Consider the following 21,567-nt stretch of genomic DNA (forward strand, 5'->3'; position numbering starts at 1 on the left):
CCTTTACCCTCTTTTACCTCCCCTCCTCCCCCTACCCTCTGGTAACCACAGAAGTATTGTCTGTGCCTATGAGTTATTTCTTGTTTGTCTTGTTTGTTGCTTTCAATTTTATATCCCACATGAGGGAAATCATATGATACTTGCCTTTTTCTGACTTATTTTGCTTAGCATGATAATAATCTCAAGAACCATCCTGTCGCAAATGGCAGTATTTCATCTTTTCTTATGGCTGAGTAATATTCCATTGTACGTATGTGTCAGCAATCCCTCTTCTGGATATCTACCCCAAAAATTGGAAAACGTTTATGCATAAAGATTTATGTACCCCTATGTTTATTGCAGCATTATTCAAGGTGGCCAAGATGTGAAACCACCAAAGTGTCCTTTGATAAATAACTGGATAATGAAGATGTGGTACATACACACAATGGAATACTACTCTGCCATCAGAAAAGACGAAATACTGCCATTTGCAACAACATAAATGGATCTTAAGATTATCGTGCTAAACAAAATAAGTCAGAAAGGAAAAGTCGAACCATATGATTTCATTCATATGTGGGATAGAAAACTGAAAGCAACAAGACAAAAACTCATAGACACAGACAACAGTTTAGTAGTTGTCAGAGGAAAACGGGTAAAGGGGGTCAAATATATGGTGACGGATACCTGACTTTGGGTGGTGAACACACAATGCAATATAAATAATGTATTATAGAATTGTACACGTAAAACCTATGTAAGTTTATTAACCAATGTCACCCCAGTAAATTTAAAGAAATACAAAAGAAAAAAGCATATAAATCTATTCTTAAAAGTAAAATGTGTATTGTACATTTCAAAAAAATTCCACTTGGCATGGTTTTCTTTTTGGTTTTGTTCTATTTTGTTTTGAACTCTTACTTGTGTTTCATCTCTTAGTAAAAATATATTCCTTTTGCTTTTATTAGTTCAGCTTTATTTTTTGTAGGTACAACTGTGTTTGAAGTTATTTTAACCATCTATGCCTTTAAATTTTATAGCTATTAAACAGAGACAGATAATTACTTTGAGAAGGGAATTGTTTTGAGGCATAATTGGGATAATGCTTATCCTTAAATAAATGCCTTACATATAGTATAAGTTCAAAATGTTGCCAGCTACTATCATTAAAATCATAATTATTACCTAAGGAGCAGTAAGGATATTGTCTGTTTCTTCTAATGCTGCCTATTCATAATTGAGGGAAAATAATCTAACTTCTGCTTGCTATAAGGAGACCTAAAAAAAAACCAGACATCAGTTTCTGTAACCAATCAAGCTTTAATTTGGTTTAGTTCATTTTTTAAAAATTTGATATTTCTGACCATTTTATTAGGACAAGAAGTATGCTATACAAATATTCAATATTGTGTGAAAGAACGATGTGTGCATTTACAAAGCATAATAGAAATCAAAAGCTTAATTAAGTAAATATGGACAATATGTTATTTTTATTTTGCCATATACCCAGGGTAATTCACTAGAAAAACTGTGGCAAAAAGTTTTCTGAGAAGATAAGTTAAACTTATGGAAGAAAATATCTTTAAATACTACCTTTAAAATATTTCCTGATAGAATGGCCCACAGAGTGGCCTTGATTTGAATCTTTAAGCTACATCTTCCATTTTTTATTTTTCTCAGTAATATTACTATATCCATCCATATAACTTCAAAGAAAGTAGTCCTCCCCTTTTAACATTCTTTAGGTCAAAGTAAGGGAATGCTTCTTTATAACTGCAAATGCTGAAGTAAACAAAAATACTTCATTAATTCTCTGCAGGGGAAAACATGAAAAATAAAACAGAATAAAGCATAAGAACACAATTTACACGTTATAGGTTTCAGATCCTACTATGGAAGTTCACCTCTAGTGGAAGGGAGAGAGAGAGGGAACTGATATAGTTGTATTCTAAAAAACAGACAAAAACATCTTGCAGCTGGGAAATTTTGCCTTTTAGTCCTCAGTAAGTTCTCACCCTACCCCCAGGATTACCCTGCTTTTTTAAGTTTTCCTCACTTAGGAGCAAAGTTTTCTGTAAATAACAATAGGTGATAAGCAGAGCTGATGGACAGTTCTTGAAGAACAATACAGTTTGTCTACCTCCTCACGTGGCATTCAGCACATTAAAAATGCTTCCGATTTTATAAAATTTTAAAATCATACATTGTAAATTAACTGTAAATGAACGTCTTTATTTCTAGACATATAGAAAAGGGTCTACTCCAGGGATATATTTTAGAATACAAGTCCAATAGAAGGACATAGAAATAGATTTTCAAAACTTCCCGAACACTCTTAACATACTTATTTTCCTATACCTTCCTTTTGAAGCTTTCTTCATTTTAAAGTGAAAATTATATTTGCATGGCTGTCCGTGTATGTTATATGAAATATGTATGACACATACATAAATAGCCCGTTCCGCACGTACCACGTGTTAAACTCTAAAGGCTAAATACCGTCCTGAGCAGCAGACAGGAAGGGGCGGAGCGCCAGCGGCTGCAGGGCCCGAGCCCCGCCCCGGAGAAAGCGGCCGCAGCCGGAGACGCAGGCGTCGGCTCAGCGGAGGGCTTAGTGCCCCCGCCCTTCCCAGTCCCAGCCGTCGACCGGATGTCTGCGGGGCCTGCGGTGACCCCCGGCACCAGGCAGTGGGCGAGAGGCAACACCGGGTCCATGGCCAACGCGGCGGCGCCCTCTCCCTTGGCCCTCGGAGTTTCGAGCCCGGCCGCGGCCCCCAGCTCGTACGGGGTATTCTGCAAGGGGCTCTCCCGCACCCTGCTCGCCTTCTTCGAGCTGGCCTGGCAGCTGCGCATGAATTTTCCGTACTTCTACGTCGCGGGCTCGGTGATACTGAACATCCGCTTGCAGGTACACATTTAGAACCTCCCGGGCCAGCACAATGGCGCACGAACCCGAGGCCCGGCGGCCAAGTGGAGTTACCGCTACGAACCTCCGCAGTCTCGCGAGAGCGCCTGGGCGCCCTCCGGGGCTGGGCTCCCTGCTCTTAGCCGACCTCCCCCGCCAGTCGCGGAAAGGCTGCCCTAACAGGGGAAGGGAGAGGAGACACGCGATTTTCCGGGAAGAGCGAAGAATTTAATTCAGGCCCACGACAGTATTTAAGAAGCTGTTCATCCTTAAAACAAAAACAGACGAACAGTCTGCATTATGAAAAAAGAAAGTTGCTAAAATTTTCGGGAAAGAACTTTTTAATGTACAACAAGCCCATGGTCCCAATTAAAATAAGAAACCATAAATTTCGGGAATATTGGATTGGATTGTATACAAGACGTTGAATAAGAAGTTGAAGATCTTAAGGATATGATGTGGAAGGCATATGTTTATTTCATTCCACCAGAGAAAACAATGACAATCAGAAATATTCAGTGGAGAAAAAAAAACTGTGCAGAAAAAGCATCCTTCTAATACCAAACAATGTAAAATGCTGCAGGATTTTGAAGAGAGAATTGGAGTGTGAGAAAGCTTCCTCTTTCAGTGTCCCTGTGAGTAGTAGTCGTGCAAGACCTTGGAGCCAAAGAGAAGGAAATCCAGTTATAGCCCAAAGCTTGGCTTTTTAATGAATAATATTTAAATAATAACAATGAATGTAAATACTGCTTATGGTCTATTTCTTTTTAAGAGAACACTTAATTATGGTTACAAAGTGGAATGCAGATGTTATCACCCTTGATAATGTGGAAGTACAGTTTTCAAATGGGGATGATGAAAGGGAAGGGAAGATAAATGAAAAAGTAATGGTGTCCTTATAAAGTTGAAAGATACAGTCTGTTATAAGGAAAAAAGACTGAAGAGTAGCCATAAAGTTGCTAATGTTAAAAAGGGAGGAGAATAAAGGAGAACACAGGAAGAAGTCAACAAGAAATGCCTAGTAGATAAAGTTGACTTTATATCCTAAAAAAAAGAAAGAAAGAAAGAAATGTCTAAATCTGGAGTCAGTTGGAATATCTCAAAAAAGAAAAACAGACTACCCTGGTGTATTTGAATATAGAATCAAGAGATTTTTAGTTTTTCATAGAGTGTGGAGGTGTATTAGTGGCCTGCAGATTTTTTTTTAATTAAAATGAAATTGAGGCAATTATGAACCCCAGGAAAAATAATGAGTTGTTCAAGAACTATGTTGCATACGCAACTGTAGATAATATTAGTCATATAAAGTCGGTCATAATTATGTAAACACAATACAAATAAAATGAATGATTATGTAACATTGGGGATTGGAGAGGAGAGAGGGGTGTGTAATGGAGAGTGATTCACGATCTAGTATAGAAGTGTCAAAAAAATCAGTATTTAACATGTCATTAAGAAAAAAAACTACAATAAGAAATCAGCTAAGAGTTCAAAACGGTTGTCTGGAAAAAACAATCAGGGACGGGTAGAGAAAAGGTGGAGGAGTACTGTTTTCCACTACCAGTCTAACAGTATTATTTTGATTTTTCTTTATTTATTTATTTGATTAAAAATTAATTTAAATACATTTCGTTTTCAAAATTGCTCAGGTAGTTGAAATGTATACCACTGGTTAAGAGCCACCAGAATAAAAGGATTGAGTTTTTAAATCAGGCAGACCTCTGTTAAAATACAAACTGTAATTTTGTGGTCTTAACTAGTTGAGTCTGTTGATCTGCTTAAAGCCTGATTTCCTCAACTATTAAGTGAGGATAAAACACCCACCTTGAAATGTCAGTCTGAAAATTAAAAATAAGCCTGCTTTACAGCTTGATATATACACAATCAACAGTATCTGTTATAACAAAACAGCTCATTAACATATGAATAAAACTCACTCTTGTGGAATGCCTTCTTTCCCAGTGGAGATTTCAGGCCTAAAGGAGATAGGTATGGTACTGACCCTAGTGGTGTGGGAAAAAGCCTCCAAGAAGCTATTAAGTGAGACGTTTGAGCCCAAACAGGTCATTATTTGCCAAGGTAAAGATTTAAACTATTTGCAGTAGACTATAGTTCCATTAATTGTGTCCAACAAACAAGTGTATTCTAGGGATGTAAAATAAGTGTCCCCTCCAGCACCATGTCTGGCTTTTGGTAATTGTTCTTTCTACCCTTCATTCCTCCTCACAGACCAAACTACTGAGCACATCCTCTTCACTCTGCTTACACTTTCTTCTGCCTTTTCTACTCTGCTTTTTTTTTTCTTTTTCTTTTTTGCTTATAGTTGTTCTGCCTGTGTTTTAAAGCTACATTTAGATGTCACTTTTTCCATTAAGTTTTGCCCAGATTCCTCTGATCAGTTTGGAGTTCATTTCTTTTACTCCAGCTAAGGGCTGGGTTAAGATCAACCTGTGCCATTTTCATAGGCTGCTTTATTTTTGCCTAATTATGCATTAATTATCAGACTTTTTTAATATCCAAAAAGACAGGTTTCTATAATGTCTTTCCTTGATAATTATACATTGCTGTTATAGCGTGCAGGAACTAAAACATTTTAATCTAAAATATCAGAAATGTAATTTGATCAATGAAGTAATTCATTAATGCCAAGGTACTTACAAATGGTAGGCACCACTATTCCATAGAGGCAGTAATGTCTCAATGTGTAACATAAAAGAATGACTGCCATTAGCCCTGGAATGGTGAGATAACAGGGATGCTCCATTTGGGTGGCTATATGAACATGTGCCTTCAACGTTTTTCTTCAGATCAGTCCTTTGTTGTCACTGAAAAAACTAAGGCACTTTAGCTGACTTATTATTTATTATTTCCTGAATTAGATTGGAAGCTCTGTGAGGGAAGATGTTGTATCCTATCCAATTTTACAGCCTGTAGTACCAGCAGATATATAGTAGGAACTGAATGGAAAGCTCCATGATTTAGCATTTATTCTTCACAATTGCTCTTAAACCTAGATGTGTATTTTTCTTCCCACATAACACAACTCAGTGAAGTTTCCCAGGGGAGAAAACAATATTTTTGCCCTGACTAACGCACGTATTCTAATTTACAAGTAATTTTATTGTTCTTGGCATCCTTTCAGGTAACACATTAAGTCAACGATTTTGTTTGCTCATTGCTCTATCCCCAGTCTAGCATTGTCTACATACAAGGTAGAAAATACAGATTGTTGAGTGAAAGCCAAATTAGTTGTTTTTACAAGAAATCATTAGTCGATAAAGGAAATAGAGATATATTTGCCTCTGGTATTAAGGTGATCCACTTTCTTGCCCACAAATGAGCTTTTTCAGTCCATCGTGAATATTGATTGGTCCAGAGATCCCTCAAGTGAAAGAAGCAAAGAGGTACTAATCAATAAAGGAAAAAACTTGGTTATGAAGTTTAACTGATAAAATGATGGGAAGGTGGCTCTATTACAGTTTATAAAAGGGAAATATTGATCATAGTAATGTATAACTTAAGGGTTGGGAAACAAGACTTAATTGAGGGTAAGAACAGGTGTGATTACTTGGCTGAAAGCATACTATCACTATTAGCATCATTTTTAAATTTTTACTGAATTTTTAATACCAGGAATATGAGAAGCTATTTATATACATGATCTCCGTAATTCTTGTGTATCCTATAAGGAAGACATTTTCATCATTTTTTAGATAAGGAAATGGGTTTAAAGAAGTTAAATAGCTTTTCCACGGTGATAGTAACTGGCCAAACTACAATTGAATCTCAAATTTATCCCTAAAAATACATTTGATGGATTCAGTTTTTTACAATGTTTAGGTAATTTGAATAATACTGTTTCTTTTCTCAAATTTTCAAACAGAAGTATGGCCCGGATAATAGTTGATAATATCTTTTTTTAAAAATATAGAGGGCTTTATATGTTAGAATATAAATATTCAATATGATTTGATAAATCAAGTATTTTATACTCTCTGCTGCCTAAAGTGATTTGGCATATTTGTGGAATGGAATGAGATAGAGGAAAGGACATTGTCCCTAGGAAGGGAAGGAGTATAGATAAGGTAATTACAAATTTTGAATCTATGTCCATCACTGCTTGAGGAGGCCTAACTAAATTTTGTTACAAAATCTTGCAGACCTATTTTAATGGAGGCTAGTCTTGGTGGAGCATCAGTAGCATTTGATAGCGTCAAGAAGAAAATGGGACTTATACATGGAGACATAAAGGGATTGGGAAGTTTAGGAATATAGGGACAAGAGGAGAAGAAGAGAAAAATTCTAATGCCAGAACTTTGAACTTGGAAAGTAGTCTGAAAAGTACACTCAGAAGTTTCTAGGCAAGTGGATCAAGGAAAGAACCCCTGCAATACCAGAATTCCCAACGATTGAGTTGGATCAAGGCACATCGGTCTACTTGAATTACCACGAGTGTGGGAACTTTCTTGCAACTTTCACAAGAACACTTGATAGCCTATTGCCCAGCAGGAGTACCACCAGCCCAGGTTGTGAATCTTTTTACAGCTGAAGTCAACACCTCCTCACCCTCCAATCCCCACAAATACAAATCTCAACAGTGCTCTTCGCACAATTGAAAGGCCAAAGGACATTCCTGAGTGCCTACAACAAATAAAAAGAAGAAGCAATGGAATTCTTTGTAGTTTAATTGTACATCTGAGGGTACCCCGTTTCTGCCCTAACGGGATCTGCAGCAAACATTAGAAATTCTTGACCATTCTTATGGCTTTCAAGCACCAAGTGTGGATTTATTCACAGTAAGGTTATGGAGTGCATCAGTGAACAATAAAGAGGAGGGGAGATTATTCACAGAGTGAGGTAGATTGGGTATACCTTTTCATATGAACTAAAATGGGGGGGGGGGAATCACACAACCGAAAGGCAAAAATCACTAATGAAATACTATACCTAGAATGTCTTAGCTCTGAAACCATTGCTCGGCACAGTAATAGAGGTTGTGTTCAACAGATAAAGAAAAAGGTGTTTAATTTGCAAGTAGAGATGTTTTCCAAGAGACTATTTTAGGTTTTAATTGATAAAAAGAAAATTTTGAAAGCATGTCCAACTGAAGTGAAACAGGAATATAGTTAATAGAATCCTTAGAATTCAGAGGTCAGATTAGAGCTATGTGAAAGGGAAAAAGTTATTTTTAAAACTAACATTTAAACATGGGGCTAAGGAATAGAAATGCCAATATACAAACTTAAGGTAGTGTCTTTGTCTTCTGAAGCTGTATCTATGTTGGCATCCCCCCAAAATGCTAAAATTGAAAATAGCCCATCTGTCATTTGTTTTTTTAAACAAATAGCACCCCCTCAAAAAAAATTGTCTAGCTTTTTTATGAATTTATCAAATCAACCATCTCATAATTTTTTTTTAATGAAGGTTTATTCTGGGCAATCCAGCACAGGGCATAGATTTCTATAGACAGTATTAACCATTGTCACAGGTGAGCGGATGGTGGAAGTATGGGTTTTGCAGATGTCCACCTTGTTTCTGTACTTAAATAAAGGAAGTCCTGACTCAGGGAACATGAGGTTTAATCAACAGCGTCAGACAAAATACCTGAAGTATCAGAAATTCAACATTGTCACATTCTTTGAAATCTATACTAATCCACGCATGTTTCCACTGGGACCTTTTCTTTCAGTAAAGTTCAAGACAACATAGCTTGAACACTAAAATAGCTTCTTGGCGTTAGTTCTAGGCATAGGGCAGCGCTCAGGCATAAGCCTCTTTTGGCACTAGAAACAGGTCATTTGCAACTCTCCTGCTCTCAGGTGTAGGCACACTAAAAAAAATAAAACTCATTACATTAAAACTAAAACGTTTATTTTAGTGGGAAGTAATTGGCAAAAAAGCAATAATAATCATTTTATGTCTCCATTAATTTGGTTTCAGAATAGAATACACTTCTCTCCAGGTTGCATGGTACTAGGTATGGATGTAGTAGTAGCTTTTCTTGGATCATGGCTGCAGTCTCTAACACAGGCTCTTGTTACGGAAGAGGAAGTGCAGAGCTTAATCCCAAAATGCCATTTTAGTGAGGAGAATACAATACCTCTGTAGCCATTGCCCAGACTATAACCCAGGCTTCATTTTTAAAGGTCATTTTCTGTGCTTCTCTTATCAGGAACAGGCCTCTGCTTCTTAGAGCTCATGTCTCCAAGATGAGTACATGACAAGTGAGGACTGACCCCTACCGAGACATTTACTGCTAAATCCCCCTCCTAAGAAACGGGCTGTGAATACTTGCTTAAATCGTTTTGTTTTGTTTTTAAATCTTGGTCATTAAAGAAAAGTTTAGTAACACTGAAATGTAAACGTAAAAACTAAAAGTAAATATGTTTACTTCTAATATGTACGAAGTAATCTTTAACCTTTTCTTCTGAAAGGGATACATTCTAAGCCAAAGTGTCCTCAATAGCTGAACCTAAATATAGCCCATATGATTAGAATTCCACCTTTCCTAAAGCAAGACAACCCCAGGTACAATCATTAGGAAATTTCTTTTTATTTTTTCTTTCAGTTTTATGAGATGTACTTGACATACAACACTGCATAAATTTAAGGTGTACAGCATAATGACTTACATATATTATGAAATAATTACACCAGTAAGCTTAATAACCACCCGTCACCTCATGTAGATACCCAAAAAATGCCTTTTTCCTTGTGATAAGAACTTTTAGGACCTACTCTCTTTAACAATTTTAAAGTATACCATACAGCAATGCTATTTTTACTGATCATATTGTGCATTACATCCCCAGTACTTACAACTGGAAGTTCAATTACCTTCATCCAATTCCCCATCCCCGTTCAGGAAATTCCTAATATAGTGTCCAACATAATGAATGCAGTTTAAAACTCTAAATCTTTATGTAGGTCTGGAAATACATATAGCATCATCATGGACACATAAGAGCACCCTGTAGCACAGTTCCTGGAATACGCGCACACTTTACAAAGCCCTTATGGTTTTTATATTCTTCCCAGCATCAGGCTTGACCTACCGCTCCATCAAAACTAACTCATAACCCACATATACTCAACATATATTTTCTAGTTTTTGTTATTATTGATAGTTTTGTGATATGTTTACAACTATAACCTCTAAAATTACTATATTACAAACTATCATATTCAAAATTATGATTTCATTATCAAGCAAAATTTTACTACCTGCCGGCCTTAAGATTATATTCATTTTCAGCTACTTTGATTTTATTTCAATTATTTTATTATGAAAGTCAATTCAGTGCTATATATTCCCACAAACATTTCTAAAACTTTTACAAATATGTTATATTCTTTTGTACACTTTCTATTTTTATCCCTGGTAAGTTGGTCGTGTTTGTCTTCTCTGACGGGTCGGTGGTGTTCAAATAATCCCTACATGCACATACACCTCCCACACAAACTCGGTATCTAGGTATGATTTTGATCCCTATGGAGTAGACGTATAAGTATTACTATACAAGTAGGGATAATTACTCAGTTTCTTTTTATAAATTCAGTTGATTTTTCTCTTATTCTGCAAAGATAGTGTCTATTCTACCATGGATTCCTAATGATAGTCTGCGTCTTTGTTTTAAAATTTATGTCTGTTTTTATGAAATTATGTGTTTGTAGCATTTTTATTCCTTGATGTGTTTTTAACTTAATATTGTACAAATATTTTACCTACTCCAGTTTGGAAGGGACTTTTATTTCTAAATAATCATGTTTTTTTCCTCACACGTAAATGGAATAAATGTTTGCTGGGACATACAGCATTAATACATGTTGCATTGTATATTTTATATACATATTGCCTCAAGAATTTTCTTGTTACTAGTAAGTCTTATGTCACTGATGCTTGCTTTTTAAAAAACCTTGAGTAAATTGTTAGTTTGTAGGCCATCCAAGGGAAAGTTTGTGGTGCTCAATACTATCTGGAAGAAACCAGTGAGAAAAACAGAAGTTAAAATGGATCTTCAATGTCTCATCGCTGATTTAGTTCTCTTGGAATATAGGAAATTCTGTAAAAGTCTATGAAGCTAAAGGTTTTGCCCTCTTCAAGTGGCAACTAAGGCGCCACAATAATCCTAAACCAATTTGTCTCAGCTTGCTGTTTCCCCAAATGAGGATAAATGAGTGGGCTGAAGGAAAAACAGTCGATGCTAACATGACAAACAAACTGGCATTATATTTCTCCAGTGTAAGGAAAATCCAACCTGTTAATAGGATGAAAGAAACATGAAGCATGAAGAGGAGAAGGAAAGACATCACCATTTTCATGGCCCTTTTATGGACCTCTGTGCTGAAGTCCCTGGAGCTGGAGTTCAGCTGTACATTCCTGGTATGTCTCATCAAGGAGAGAAATAAGAGGAGCAGTGAAGTCAGGGACAGAAGAAAGGGAATGAAATACATAAAACTGTAAGCAATCAAGGTGTTAAGATACTGAGTTTTACTTACATCTGGAGACCACGTTGAGTTTCTTTCACACATTTTATAGACACTAGTCCAGAAATCACTTAATGTATCTGTAAATTCAACGTTGAAAGCCATTAAGAACAAAGACCCCAGTAGAAGCACAAGTAGCACTCTGCCAACTCTCCACCTCAACCAGGCAAAGCAGGGGTAGGAGAAATTAGCTATTTTAAAGAAGTAGAAAACACTCAGACAGGTGGCAAACCAGGTAGATAGGTGATTGGACAGTGTCCAAAACATAGCAATAAATTTTGATGTCTTATTAATGGCATATAGATGTGGCCATAACACAATTACAAATGAATCATATAGTGTTATCCAAAGAAGAGCGATTCTGGAGACAGCCAGGCAAGTAAGGATGCAGTCAGCTAATGAGAGTTTTTGACTCTTCACCCAGTCAATGCAGTTAACTAGTACAATGAAGACATTCCCCAACATTCCAGTTATGCATCCTCCTACTGCCGCTATCAGAAAAATATTTTCAGTTCCAGATGGCATTTCTGCATAAAGACTCCAGAAAGCTAATAACTGTTTTTCACTGATTTTTTTGCTGTCAAAATACTGTAGAATAATATCCAGTTTGATACTTTTCATTTTTATATTAAAAATGCTCCAGAAAAACTCAGATACCGACTCATTTATCTTCATGAAAGATCTTTCTCTCTTGTTTCAGCCATAGGTATGAAATATGTGCAAGGAGATCCAGTCTCACAGACCTTAATGAGAAACATTAACATTAATTTCAATCGGCTAACTGATTTCCACATTAAACAGTAAATGTGCCCACTCATCATTGGCACTGGCAGCAATTTTCCACTTGTGAGGACATCTGGAAGAATAAATTCAGATATGCAAACATGCAAATATAAGACATTTCTTTGCCCTGATCTGTACTTTCCCTTTCAATTGAAACAATACTATTTGGATTCAAGTTTCTTGATTTTAATAGATTTCTCAAAAAATAATCTCTATAATACAGGCATTATTCGTTAATTCCATTTAATAAAATCCATAATATTTTAGACACTATTATGGACAAAATAAGTGTAATAAAGAGAAGTAACATAAAGAACTAACAGAGTAGTGAAAAAAGCAACATTAAATAAACTGTTACTATTGAATGTGACAAAAGTTTGACCAAAATACAATTGCAACACGGAGGAGGATGCTATAAAATCTATGGTCAATAGTTAATTCTAGTTTCGTAAGAATAGTGACAACTTGCTTGGTCTGGAAGCTTTTTAGGGTTTCTTGAAGAAATAGACAAAAAGGAAAATGTTTTTCCAGAATGATGTAAAAGCATATGCAAGGGTACCGAAATAAGAGTTCTCTCGGAGGTAATTACTCTGAATTTTTGAACTTTGTTTCTAATAAACAACTGCTTATTTGATTCTGAATAAGCTATTATCAGTTGAGAGAAAACAGTAAGCAAAAATAAGGTAGAAAAGAAGCAAAAAATAAGGCGGGGTTTGGAGGAAGTTTCTCCTTTTTATTAATTATACTTTTGGTAAAATTTCTTTGTCTCAGAAAGTTCATTTAAAGCCAAATATATTTCAGCTTGGTTTTTGCTGTAACAAACTGGTAACTCTAAAATGATGATTTTCAGCCTTGACTGCAAGTTGGAATTGCCTAGGGAGCTTTATACTTGTATATACTGTATTAATGTCTGTGAGCCATGCATAGGGATTCTGACTTAATTGGTGGATACATTGTTGACGTGGACTGGGTGCTCCCTGATGTGTGCTGTACTGTGCCTCCTAAACAGAAGCAAAAATCTTTCTCCCCACAAGCTGCAAATCTATAAAGATGCTTCAGGAACAAGACAAGATTTTGCCCACTAATCCTTTTACAATGCATTCCCCATACAGCCAATTTTGACTCTAGTTGACAAATAACCCGTTTCGTGTGGGTCTCAGCCTATCGTAGTGATGCTGTCATGCCTGAGGCACTCACCTGGGCTCCTACTACTTGACGAAGCCCCCACATAACGAGAACATTTCCTCACCAGGGCCAATGTTGTAGCTGGGTCAGCCCTTGCAGTTCTTATTCTGATTGCGAGACCCACCTCAGCAACAACCACGGAACTTCAAAAAGCAAGCTGTGGGGCAGCCAGTTAGCTCAGTTGATTAGAGCATGGTGCTCTTAACAAGGTTGCTGGTTCGATCCCCACATGGGCCACTGTGAGCTGTGCCCTCTGCAACTAGGTTAAAACAACTACTTGACTTGGAGCTGATGGGTCCTGGAAAAACACACTTTAAAGAAAAAGTTTTTTTAAAAAACAAGATTTATTGCTCACAAGTCCTATAGGGTGCACAGGAGACCCAAGACCACATAAGGTTGAGAAAGAGAAAGTACAGACCTGGGGTTCTGCCTTTATTGAGGTTGAGGATGAGGTGCCTAGGTGTTCACAGGTTTTTGTTTTTGTTTTTGTTTTTCGGTGAATTTAAAACATAAGAGGGGGGATTAGGGCTCAGGAAGGGAAAAGTGGGGTCACTCAGCTGGTCAGTTATCTGGGTTACCCAGGACTTTCTGAATGGGGAACTTCATGGGTTGGAGCAGCCTGGCTTTTTATCTCGGTGTTTTACTAGTAATTGTGTCCTACAGCTGACAATGTTTGTTTTTGATGTCTTTGATGGATGTCTTTGAAATATATGCTGGGCAATCAAAAGCTGAATGTTAGGCACTTATACTAGGGCCTTATACCTTAGGCACCAATTACCTTAGGAACCACTTAAGCTCCCTGAGGGAAAGGTCTGTTTTATTGTTGACCACTGATATATTTCTAATTCCTAGAACAGGAAGGGCTTGGCAAATAGTAAGCCCTCAACAGCTATTTGTTAAATGAATGCGTGCTAACTTAGTTGGTAATCCTATTGGGAGCACAGAAAAAGAGAAAATGAATGAAACTTGACTGTGAAACTAGTATAAAAGCAAGAAAAGAAAGTAACTCCTTAAAACTAGAAGAAAGTTTGCAACGTATGTATGAACTCTTGAAAAATTTCTATACTAACACTGAAATAACCAACCCTGCTCCCTAGTCTTTGTGGTTCTAACCAGAAGTCATACAGAATCATAAAAACTTGCAGGTCTAGAACCCAGGATGTGGGGCCTTGCATACATTTCTTCATGAAAGAGAACTGCTTCCAGCCCCGGGAGTTGGCATAGGTAGAAAACTCTAGATTTTGTGGCAGGGAAGCAAGAAGGTCCTAGAGATCACTGAAATGGTAGAGAAGGCTATCTGAGAAGAGGGCTTCTTCGGTAGGCATGCTTTAGCAGTTGACAAAAGCCAGAAAGCAGTAAGTCAGCCAGCAGATACTTAGTCATTTAAGAGTACTTGAGTTCATAATTACACTAAAGAAAAAACTCGATCTAAAGGATGTCATGACAAGTATAAAAATCACAATTGCCATATGCTGTGAATTGAATTCAAAGTCCAAGTTAATAATCACACTTTTTAAAATTTACATAACTACCAATCTGTCTCAGTTCCTGGGTTGAACTGTCTCAACATGCTTCATTCTTAAAATAGTTGTGGTATACATTTGTTATGAAAAAGTGTTATTGTATACATAAATATAAGGGAGATTATTTAAAAATGTTTGGACAGATAACCATTAATTAAATTTATGTATATGCTATAGTGATAATACAAAATAATTAGTCTAAACTTATGATGACTATAATTAAAATCAGAACATTTATGAACATTGATTTTATAATTCGTAGTAGAAAGAATGACATTTCCTCCAAAAAAGAGTGCGAAAATACATTGGCCTAATTTAAATAAAAAAAATCCTGAACTTTGAAGTGATACTGATAAATACATAGTGATAAACGATTGCTTATGTGATGTAAAAAAAGGCAAATCAAGTGAAGAGCTTATGAACTTCTATCATTAATACTACCTTTTTTGGAATGAATTCTTCCTGTTTCCTCTCTGTGTCTGTGCTATCATCAGTGAAATAACATACATGAACTTTCTATATGACTCTTTCTATTGTCTTTGTCCTCCCCAAGCCCACATGTTTAGATTTCCCAATAGTCTCAGGGAAGCCAGCAACAAATGCTCCCCTAGCTCTGATGATCTCTCTGATCCTACCAACAGCAAACTTTTCCATTGATTTGCAAACCAAGAAATAGCCTCCTGATTCTTTTCTGAATCACAACTTGGAACTTTTATATATTGAACTTAGCAACGACTCCTTTGATGGTCACTAAATTAAAGTATTGGCCTTTGTGTTTATTTAGGTAAAAGAGACCTTCACTGTTTCTTTGGCTTTTCCCTAACCCCAGAAGCAATTAGCTGGGACCAGGGCCATAGCTCCAAGGGACAGAGATTTCATCTTTCACCAATGGAGGATATTTATTGGCCCAGCTTAATCACTGCTATCCATGAACATCCCTTTCATGTTTCATTGTAAGTTTTTTGTTTCACTTAGTATACTCCTTTAATATTCAAAATTGAGGGCTAGCTTTCTTTCCCCCCTCAACATACTTAGAGGGCAAACATATCCCACTAGCTCTTCCTCATGACAAACCTAAGATAGAACCAGTCTAACTTAATAACACCAAACCCCACACCGACATGTATTAGAGCTTCATGCTTAAAATGAAAATGGTTGAGCATTTCTTTAGTCTTCTGAGGCAGCATTTATATTGATGTGAAAAAAAGTAAAATTTGAAAAAGCTATAGTCTATGACACCGATTTGGTATACAAGGAGACAAAAATGTTTGCCTATATGTTTCTCAAATTCATCAGATTTTTTCAGATCAATTTGTTCTTGTGAAGATTGGTTTTAAAGTCCTCATAGATTACTAATCTAGACAACATATCCAGTATCTTGAACGGGAAAACTAAGAATGACTGTGACGATGCAAATGCCCATTACAGGATGTCCCTGGTTCAGAGGAGATGAAGTCTAATCAAGATCATGCAAGGAGAAGCCACCTACTGATGGAGAGCAGATAAACCACCTGATTGTGGGGAAAATTGGCATGCCTCTTTCTCAAAGATCGGTATAGGTATGGGTTTCAATCTGATATACGTACTCATTAGGGTTCAAGAAAGCATGCCTTGCTGTGCTTGGTTTATGTCTTACCTGATGCCGTCAGCACTAGTCTAGGGATCAGAGATATGATTATATCAGCAGTTGCAACAGGTCATTTGTTCCTCTCCTATAAATCACCTGGGTGGACAAATTGAAAGAAACAATGATTACACCCAGATTCTTAAAATGAACATTTATTTGGTGAGTGAGAGGGAGTAGTTAACAAGAAATCAGTGATAATCTCTGTCCCTCCCCAACACTTTAGTCCCAGAGTAGGATATAGTCATGTCAGTCATTCCTCTCCAGGTTGTGTGGGACTAACGATGCATGTGTTGGGAGTGGCTCTTGGATTGTGGCTTGGCTGCTGCTGAGTCCCCCACAAAGGCTTTTGTTATGGAGAAAGTAGAGGTGCAGAGGTTGATCTCATCTGCCATTCAAATATGCAGACTGCAATACATCAGTTGCAATAACCCCAACCTAAGTTTTGGTCTTGCTTTTTCTAGCCCATTGCTGTACTTCTTTGTCAAAAATAGGCCCTGTTTCTTATAGTCTCATCTCCTTAAGTTTGCTGCATAAGTATGGACTTACTCCTAGTTAGACATTTATTCATTTATCCCTAAAACACACTTACTAGAAGCAAGGGTTGCTCATAAGTCAGCTCAATTACTTCATCTTGCTTACCAAAGAAAAGTTTAGTGACACTAAAAACTAAATAATGCTTTTGGTTATCATCTTATAAGGAGTACAAGGTTACCTTTAAGTCATTCATATGAAAAAATATCCAACAAACTCAATATCTAAATCTAAACATATTCAACTTGCTTGCATATTGCCTTTTACCAAGGCAAGATAATTATAATGATAATCTTTGGTAAAATACTAAGTAAGTGTCCAAAATAATATATGTACATTTTATTTTGTAAAATGTAAATTACTTAGTAAAATACATACTATATTTCTTATCATTAAAACCATTATTAATATCATTATTGTTATTAATACAACAGAAGTACAGAAGTACTAAATGTGCTTGCAGTTTAGTTTTCTACATGTGGGATGGGAGGACATGGGGGGCAGGGGTGGATGTTAATTCAAACCTCAGTCCCAGCTCCAGGGAACAGCCCTAGAGCAGTGCTCTTGCCCATGGCTCCATCAAGATTAATTTACAACCTCCATATTTATCACCATTTAATTGCAGCTTTTTGTTTCTTTAACACAATCTAAAGAACACAGCAAAAGTAAACCCTAAAAAAAACAATTCTTCATTTTTAAAGAATTCCGTTTTCTATACATGTATAGCCTCTGTACAATATTATAATCCATACCATCATGTTTAAAAGTTTATAGCAAATTTTCTTTCCCTTAACCTTATTTACAATTGGTAGCTACCTTATCTAAATTTAGATTATTACAGTAAAAACACCACTACATATATTATCTGTGTCCAAAATTTACACTAAAGATGATATTCTGTTATAAATTTTGCTTTCAATGTAATTATGATCTTTTTATAGTAACAATATGAGAGTGATTTTGATTTAAGGAATAATTCTTCTATATATTTTTAATTCTATTACATAACATGGTAGAAATATCAATTTCTGCCACTCTAAAAATGCATATTGCCTGTCCTGGAATGTAACAAAATTAATAAATGCCTATATACATCAAAAGGTATATGATTGGGGGTTTCCAATTAATATTGACATTATAAGTATGTTTCCAATTTCTGGTTAAAGATAATTTATTATGTTTTGCACTGCAAATATTATGTTTATTCTCAAACATTTCATTCCCTTGTTATTAACAATGCCTTTAAGAACAACAATGCAATGCTTTTTCATTCAAGAAAATGTTAGGTCTTTAAGCCATGAGGTCATGTTTTTCCCCTCTAAGACTTTAGTTGTTCAATTAACTTTTCTATCAACATTTTATAGATCTTCTGCCTCGTCAGACTTGTAATTCATCCTGATTTCTAAAGAACTACATGCCTCTCCCCCCACATGAGTTTCAATTACATACATCTTTTGCAGATAAAATTAAATCATTCAGATTATCTTTGAAAGAATATTGGTAACCAATGTTTTAAACAAAAACAATTGCTTTTAAAATTATATTGGCCGACCATGTGCAAATTATCAACAAAAGCAACCTGTTAGAGAGCAAAATTCAGTTATGCTCAACAATACTTAAAGGAACCCAGTAAAAAAATAAAACTGTAGAAGTGAAAATCAATCCTCAAAATTTCCTCCTTCAGTTATTAGTATCTTTGAAAAGGCTCTGGAAAGTCTATCTGTAAAGCTGTAACAGATTTTCTCTTTTCAAGGCGCTTTTAAGATGCCACAGTAACTTCAAAGCTTTCTGTCTTAGCTTGCTGTTTCCCAGAATCAAGATAAAAGAGTGTCCTGAGGGAAAGACATATGCTGCTAACGTGACAAACTTTGCAAACTTGTTGTTCCAAAATATAAGAAATATCCAACTTGTCACCTGTGTGGAAAAACAATGAACTAGGAAGAGGAAGAGGAAAGACATCACCATTTTTATGGCCCTTTTATGGGCCTCTGTGCTGGAGTCCCTTGAACTCATGTTGTTGAGCTGCAAATTTCTGATGTGTCTTACCAAGGACAGAAATAAAAGGAGCAATGAGGTCAGAGACAAAACAACAGGTAGTAAATAGGTTAAGCTAAGAAGAGTCAGGGTTTCAACAAAGAGGGTTTTCCTCTCATCTATATATATCGTCATATTATACTCATCTATTATACAGACTTTTAAGAAGAGATCATTAAATGCTTCTAGCAATAGAAAGTCTAGAATCAGACAGAACAAAGAAAATACAAGAATCATGAGAAACACTCTGTTCATTCTCAACTTCAGCCAGAGGAAAAGGGAGTTGGAGAAATGAGCTATCTTAAGGAGGTAAAAAATGCTTAGGCAGGTAGCAAGCCAGGTAGTCAAGTGATTAGTTATTCTCCAAAGCAAAGTAATAGATTTCGCTAGTTTATAACTGAAATGTAAATATAGAGACAGTGCCATTGTAAAGGATTCAAACAACAATACAGACAGCTGACTGATTCTGGAGATAGCCAAGCAGGTGAAGAGGAAGTCAGCTAAAGAGATGTTTTGGTTCTTGACCCATTCAGAGCAGTTTACCAGTCCAATGAACATATTCCCCAACATTCCAATTATGAATTCTGCTGTTGACAGTATCAGAAAGATTATATCCAATTCAGTGAGCATTTCCACAAAAGAAAATCCAAATTTCTGATACTACAGCTCAGTGATAAATTTATCATCAAACTGTTGCAGAATGGCATCCATTTCTGATACTTATCTTCACTGCTTTTGTTCCAATTCCAGTCTTAAGTAGAATCTCTTGCTATTGGATACAGTCTCATATATACTTAAGGAAGTCTTTGTACTTTTATTGTAATTCCGATTTTAATCCAGAAAGATCTGCTAAGGTATGCCGTCTCACATACTTTCATGAAAGTGTTTTTATTTCTTCAAAAGAGCTACTAATTTCCAAACCAAACAGTTTGCATTTCCATTTATCTTTGGCACAGACTGAAATTTCCCACTCGTGGTAATGATTATAAGGTTAAAGGCAAATATGTTAGGATGCAAATATGGACCAGATTCTTTTTCACTGATTTGTACTTGCCTCCTCACCTGAATGAAATACTATAACATTTGGATCCAAATATTTTAGTTGTTTTCAAAGAAAGCTTTAGAGATCATCTAAATAATTTAGTTATTATTCAATAAATATATTTTGTGAGTGTGTGCTATGCATCAGAATTTTTTCCAAATGCAATATAAAAAAGAAAAAAAAGAAAAAAGAAAGTGTTAGGAAATGTATAAAAGTGAAAACACAGAAAGAAACAATGACATAAAATGTAATGTGAACACAGAAAAGGTAACTATAAAAATTACTGTCAGGGTGAGAAAGGGAGGTGATATTTGCCTGGATTTTGAAGGTACTTAGAATTTCATGAGGAAACTGGCAAGTCAGATTTTGGAGTAATCAAATAATATACAAAAACACACCAAAATCTAAACTACTTTTCTGAAATTAAATACTAACTGATAATTCACTATAATTACAATCTAAATGTTCCTCAAGTATGAGTAATATATTCACAATTATACAATTTCCTGGTTTTATTCTTCATCTTTGTACTTGTTGTATTTGTTTTGGCCAGAAACTTAATGCATCAATTTAACCTTAACAGACAGAAAATAGGTAGAAAATCATTTCAGATAAAATAAGGAAATAGTAAACAAAATTATCTGTTCTGTATTCTGGGAAGAATGATTTTAACAAAAGCTGTTAATGCATCAGAAATGAACTCAGAGTTACAGACTCTGTGTCTTGGTGTGTCAGCAAATATTCTATTGTCAGTATTGAGTTCAAATGTTACCAAACAACACAAAATAAATAAATGAAATCATCAAAACCCTTGGCCCTTTTCAATATTTCTGTCACATTTCTCGATTAAATTCTATTAATTTTTAAAAGTGTATATCTCAAGAATGATTATGTGTAATGAACTATTGGTAAATTATTTTGTGTAAACAAAAATATTTTAATTTAGGACAAATATTTAAAACTGTAGAAAGAAAATAAAAAGGGAAGGAAGGAAAGATGGATAAATGGAGGGAAGGAAGAAAAAGAAGGAAGGAAGGAAGGATGGAAAGGGTGAAGGAGGGAATTTTTTAGATAAACCAAGGCTGGATGAAGATAAAGAAATTTGAGAAGAGAATGATAGCTTTGACTAGATTAATGTCTAGAGATGAAAAGAAGTTCATGGCTATGAAAAGCATCAGTAAGGCTTGGTGATCGATGTGGGGGCTACAAAAAGGAAGAGAAGCCAGTCATGACATGAAGACTTCTTTTGCACCTGGATGCATGGTGTACTATAACCTGAGGGCATCACTAGGAGAGCAGGTGTACCAGCCAAGGGGTGGGAGAGAGAAGAACAGTTGGAATATGATGAGTTCTGTTTTGAATACTTTGATATATCTGTAAGTCATCCAAGGGAAAAGATGGATTAGGCACTTGGGTATTTGTTACTGTGCCTCAGAAAAGGAATTTGGACTACTAACAGGGATTTGGG

At 35.9% G+C, this 21,567-nt stretch overlaps 3 protein-coding genes across 3 annotated transcripts; 1 reads left to right on the plus strand and 2 right to left on the minus strand.

The window, feature by feature from the left end:
* Positions 1-2,505: 2,505 nt before the first annotated feature.
* SMIM10L1 (small integral membrane protein 10 like 1) lies at positions 2,506-3,399 on the plus strand. Its single transcript, XM_088798019.1, has one exon. The coding sequence runs from the start codon at positions 2,633-2,635 to the stop codon at positions 2,900-2,902; it is 270 nt and encodes an 89-aa protein (XP_088654145.1). The 5' UTR covers positions 2,506-2,632; the 3' UTR covers positions 2,903-3,399.
* Positions 3,400-10,960: 7,561 nt separating this feature from the next.
* LOC109454283 (taste receptor type 2 member 42-like) lies at positions 10,961-12,159 on the minus strand. The gene has a single exon (XM_074325990.2). It carries the CDS (start codon positions 12,047-12,049, stop codon positions 10,961-10,963), a length of 1,089 nt encoding a protein of 362 aa, XP_074182091.2. The 5' UTR covers positions 12,050-12,159.
* Positions 12,160-18,651: 6,492 nt separating this feature from the next.
* Positions 18,652-20,846, minus strand: LOC109454262 (taste receptor type 2 member 42). Its single transcript, XM_019744711.3, has one exon. It carries the CDS (start codon positions 19,685-19,687, stop codon positions 18,740-18,742), a length of 948 nt encoding a protein of 315 aa, XP_019600270.2. The 5' UTR covers positions 19,688-20,846; the 3' UTR covers positions 18,652-18,739.
* Between the last annotated feature and the right edge of the window lie 721 nt (positions 20,847-21,567).

This window comes from Rhinolophus sinicus, chromosome 1, assembly GCF_057876585.1.
Source record: "Rhinolophus sinicus isolate RSI-liver-muscle chromosome 1, RSI-T2T, whole genome shotgun sequence".
NCBI classification, from domain to species: domain Eukaryota; kingdom Metazoa; phylum Chordata; class Mammalia; order Chiroptera; family Rhinolophidae; genus Rhinolophus; species Rhinolophus sinicus.

Bases quoted from the DNA above. Each gene is read 5' to 3' on its own strand.
- LOC109454283 (XM_074325990.2), bottom strand. From the start codon at position 12,049: ATGAAGATAAATGAGTCGGTATCTGAGTTTTTCTGGAGCATTTTTAAT.
- LOC109454262 (XM_019744711.3), bottom strand. From the start codon at position 19,687: ATGCTCACTGAATTGGATATAATCTTTCTGATACTGTCAACAGCAGAA.
- SMIM10L1 (XM_088798019.1), top strand. From the start codon at position 2,633: ATGTCTGCGGGGCCTGCGGTGACCCCCGGCACCAGGCAGTGGGCGAGA.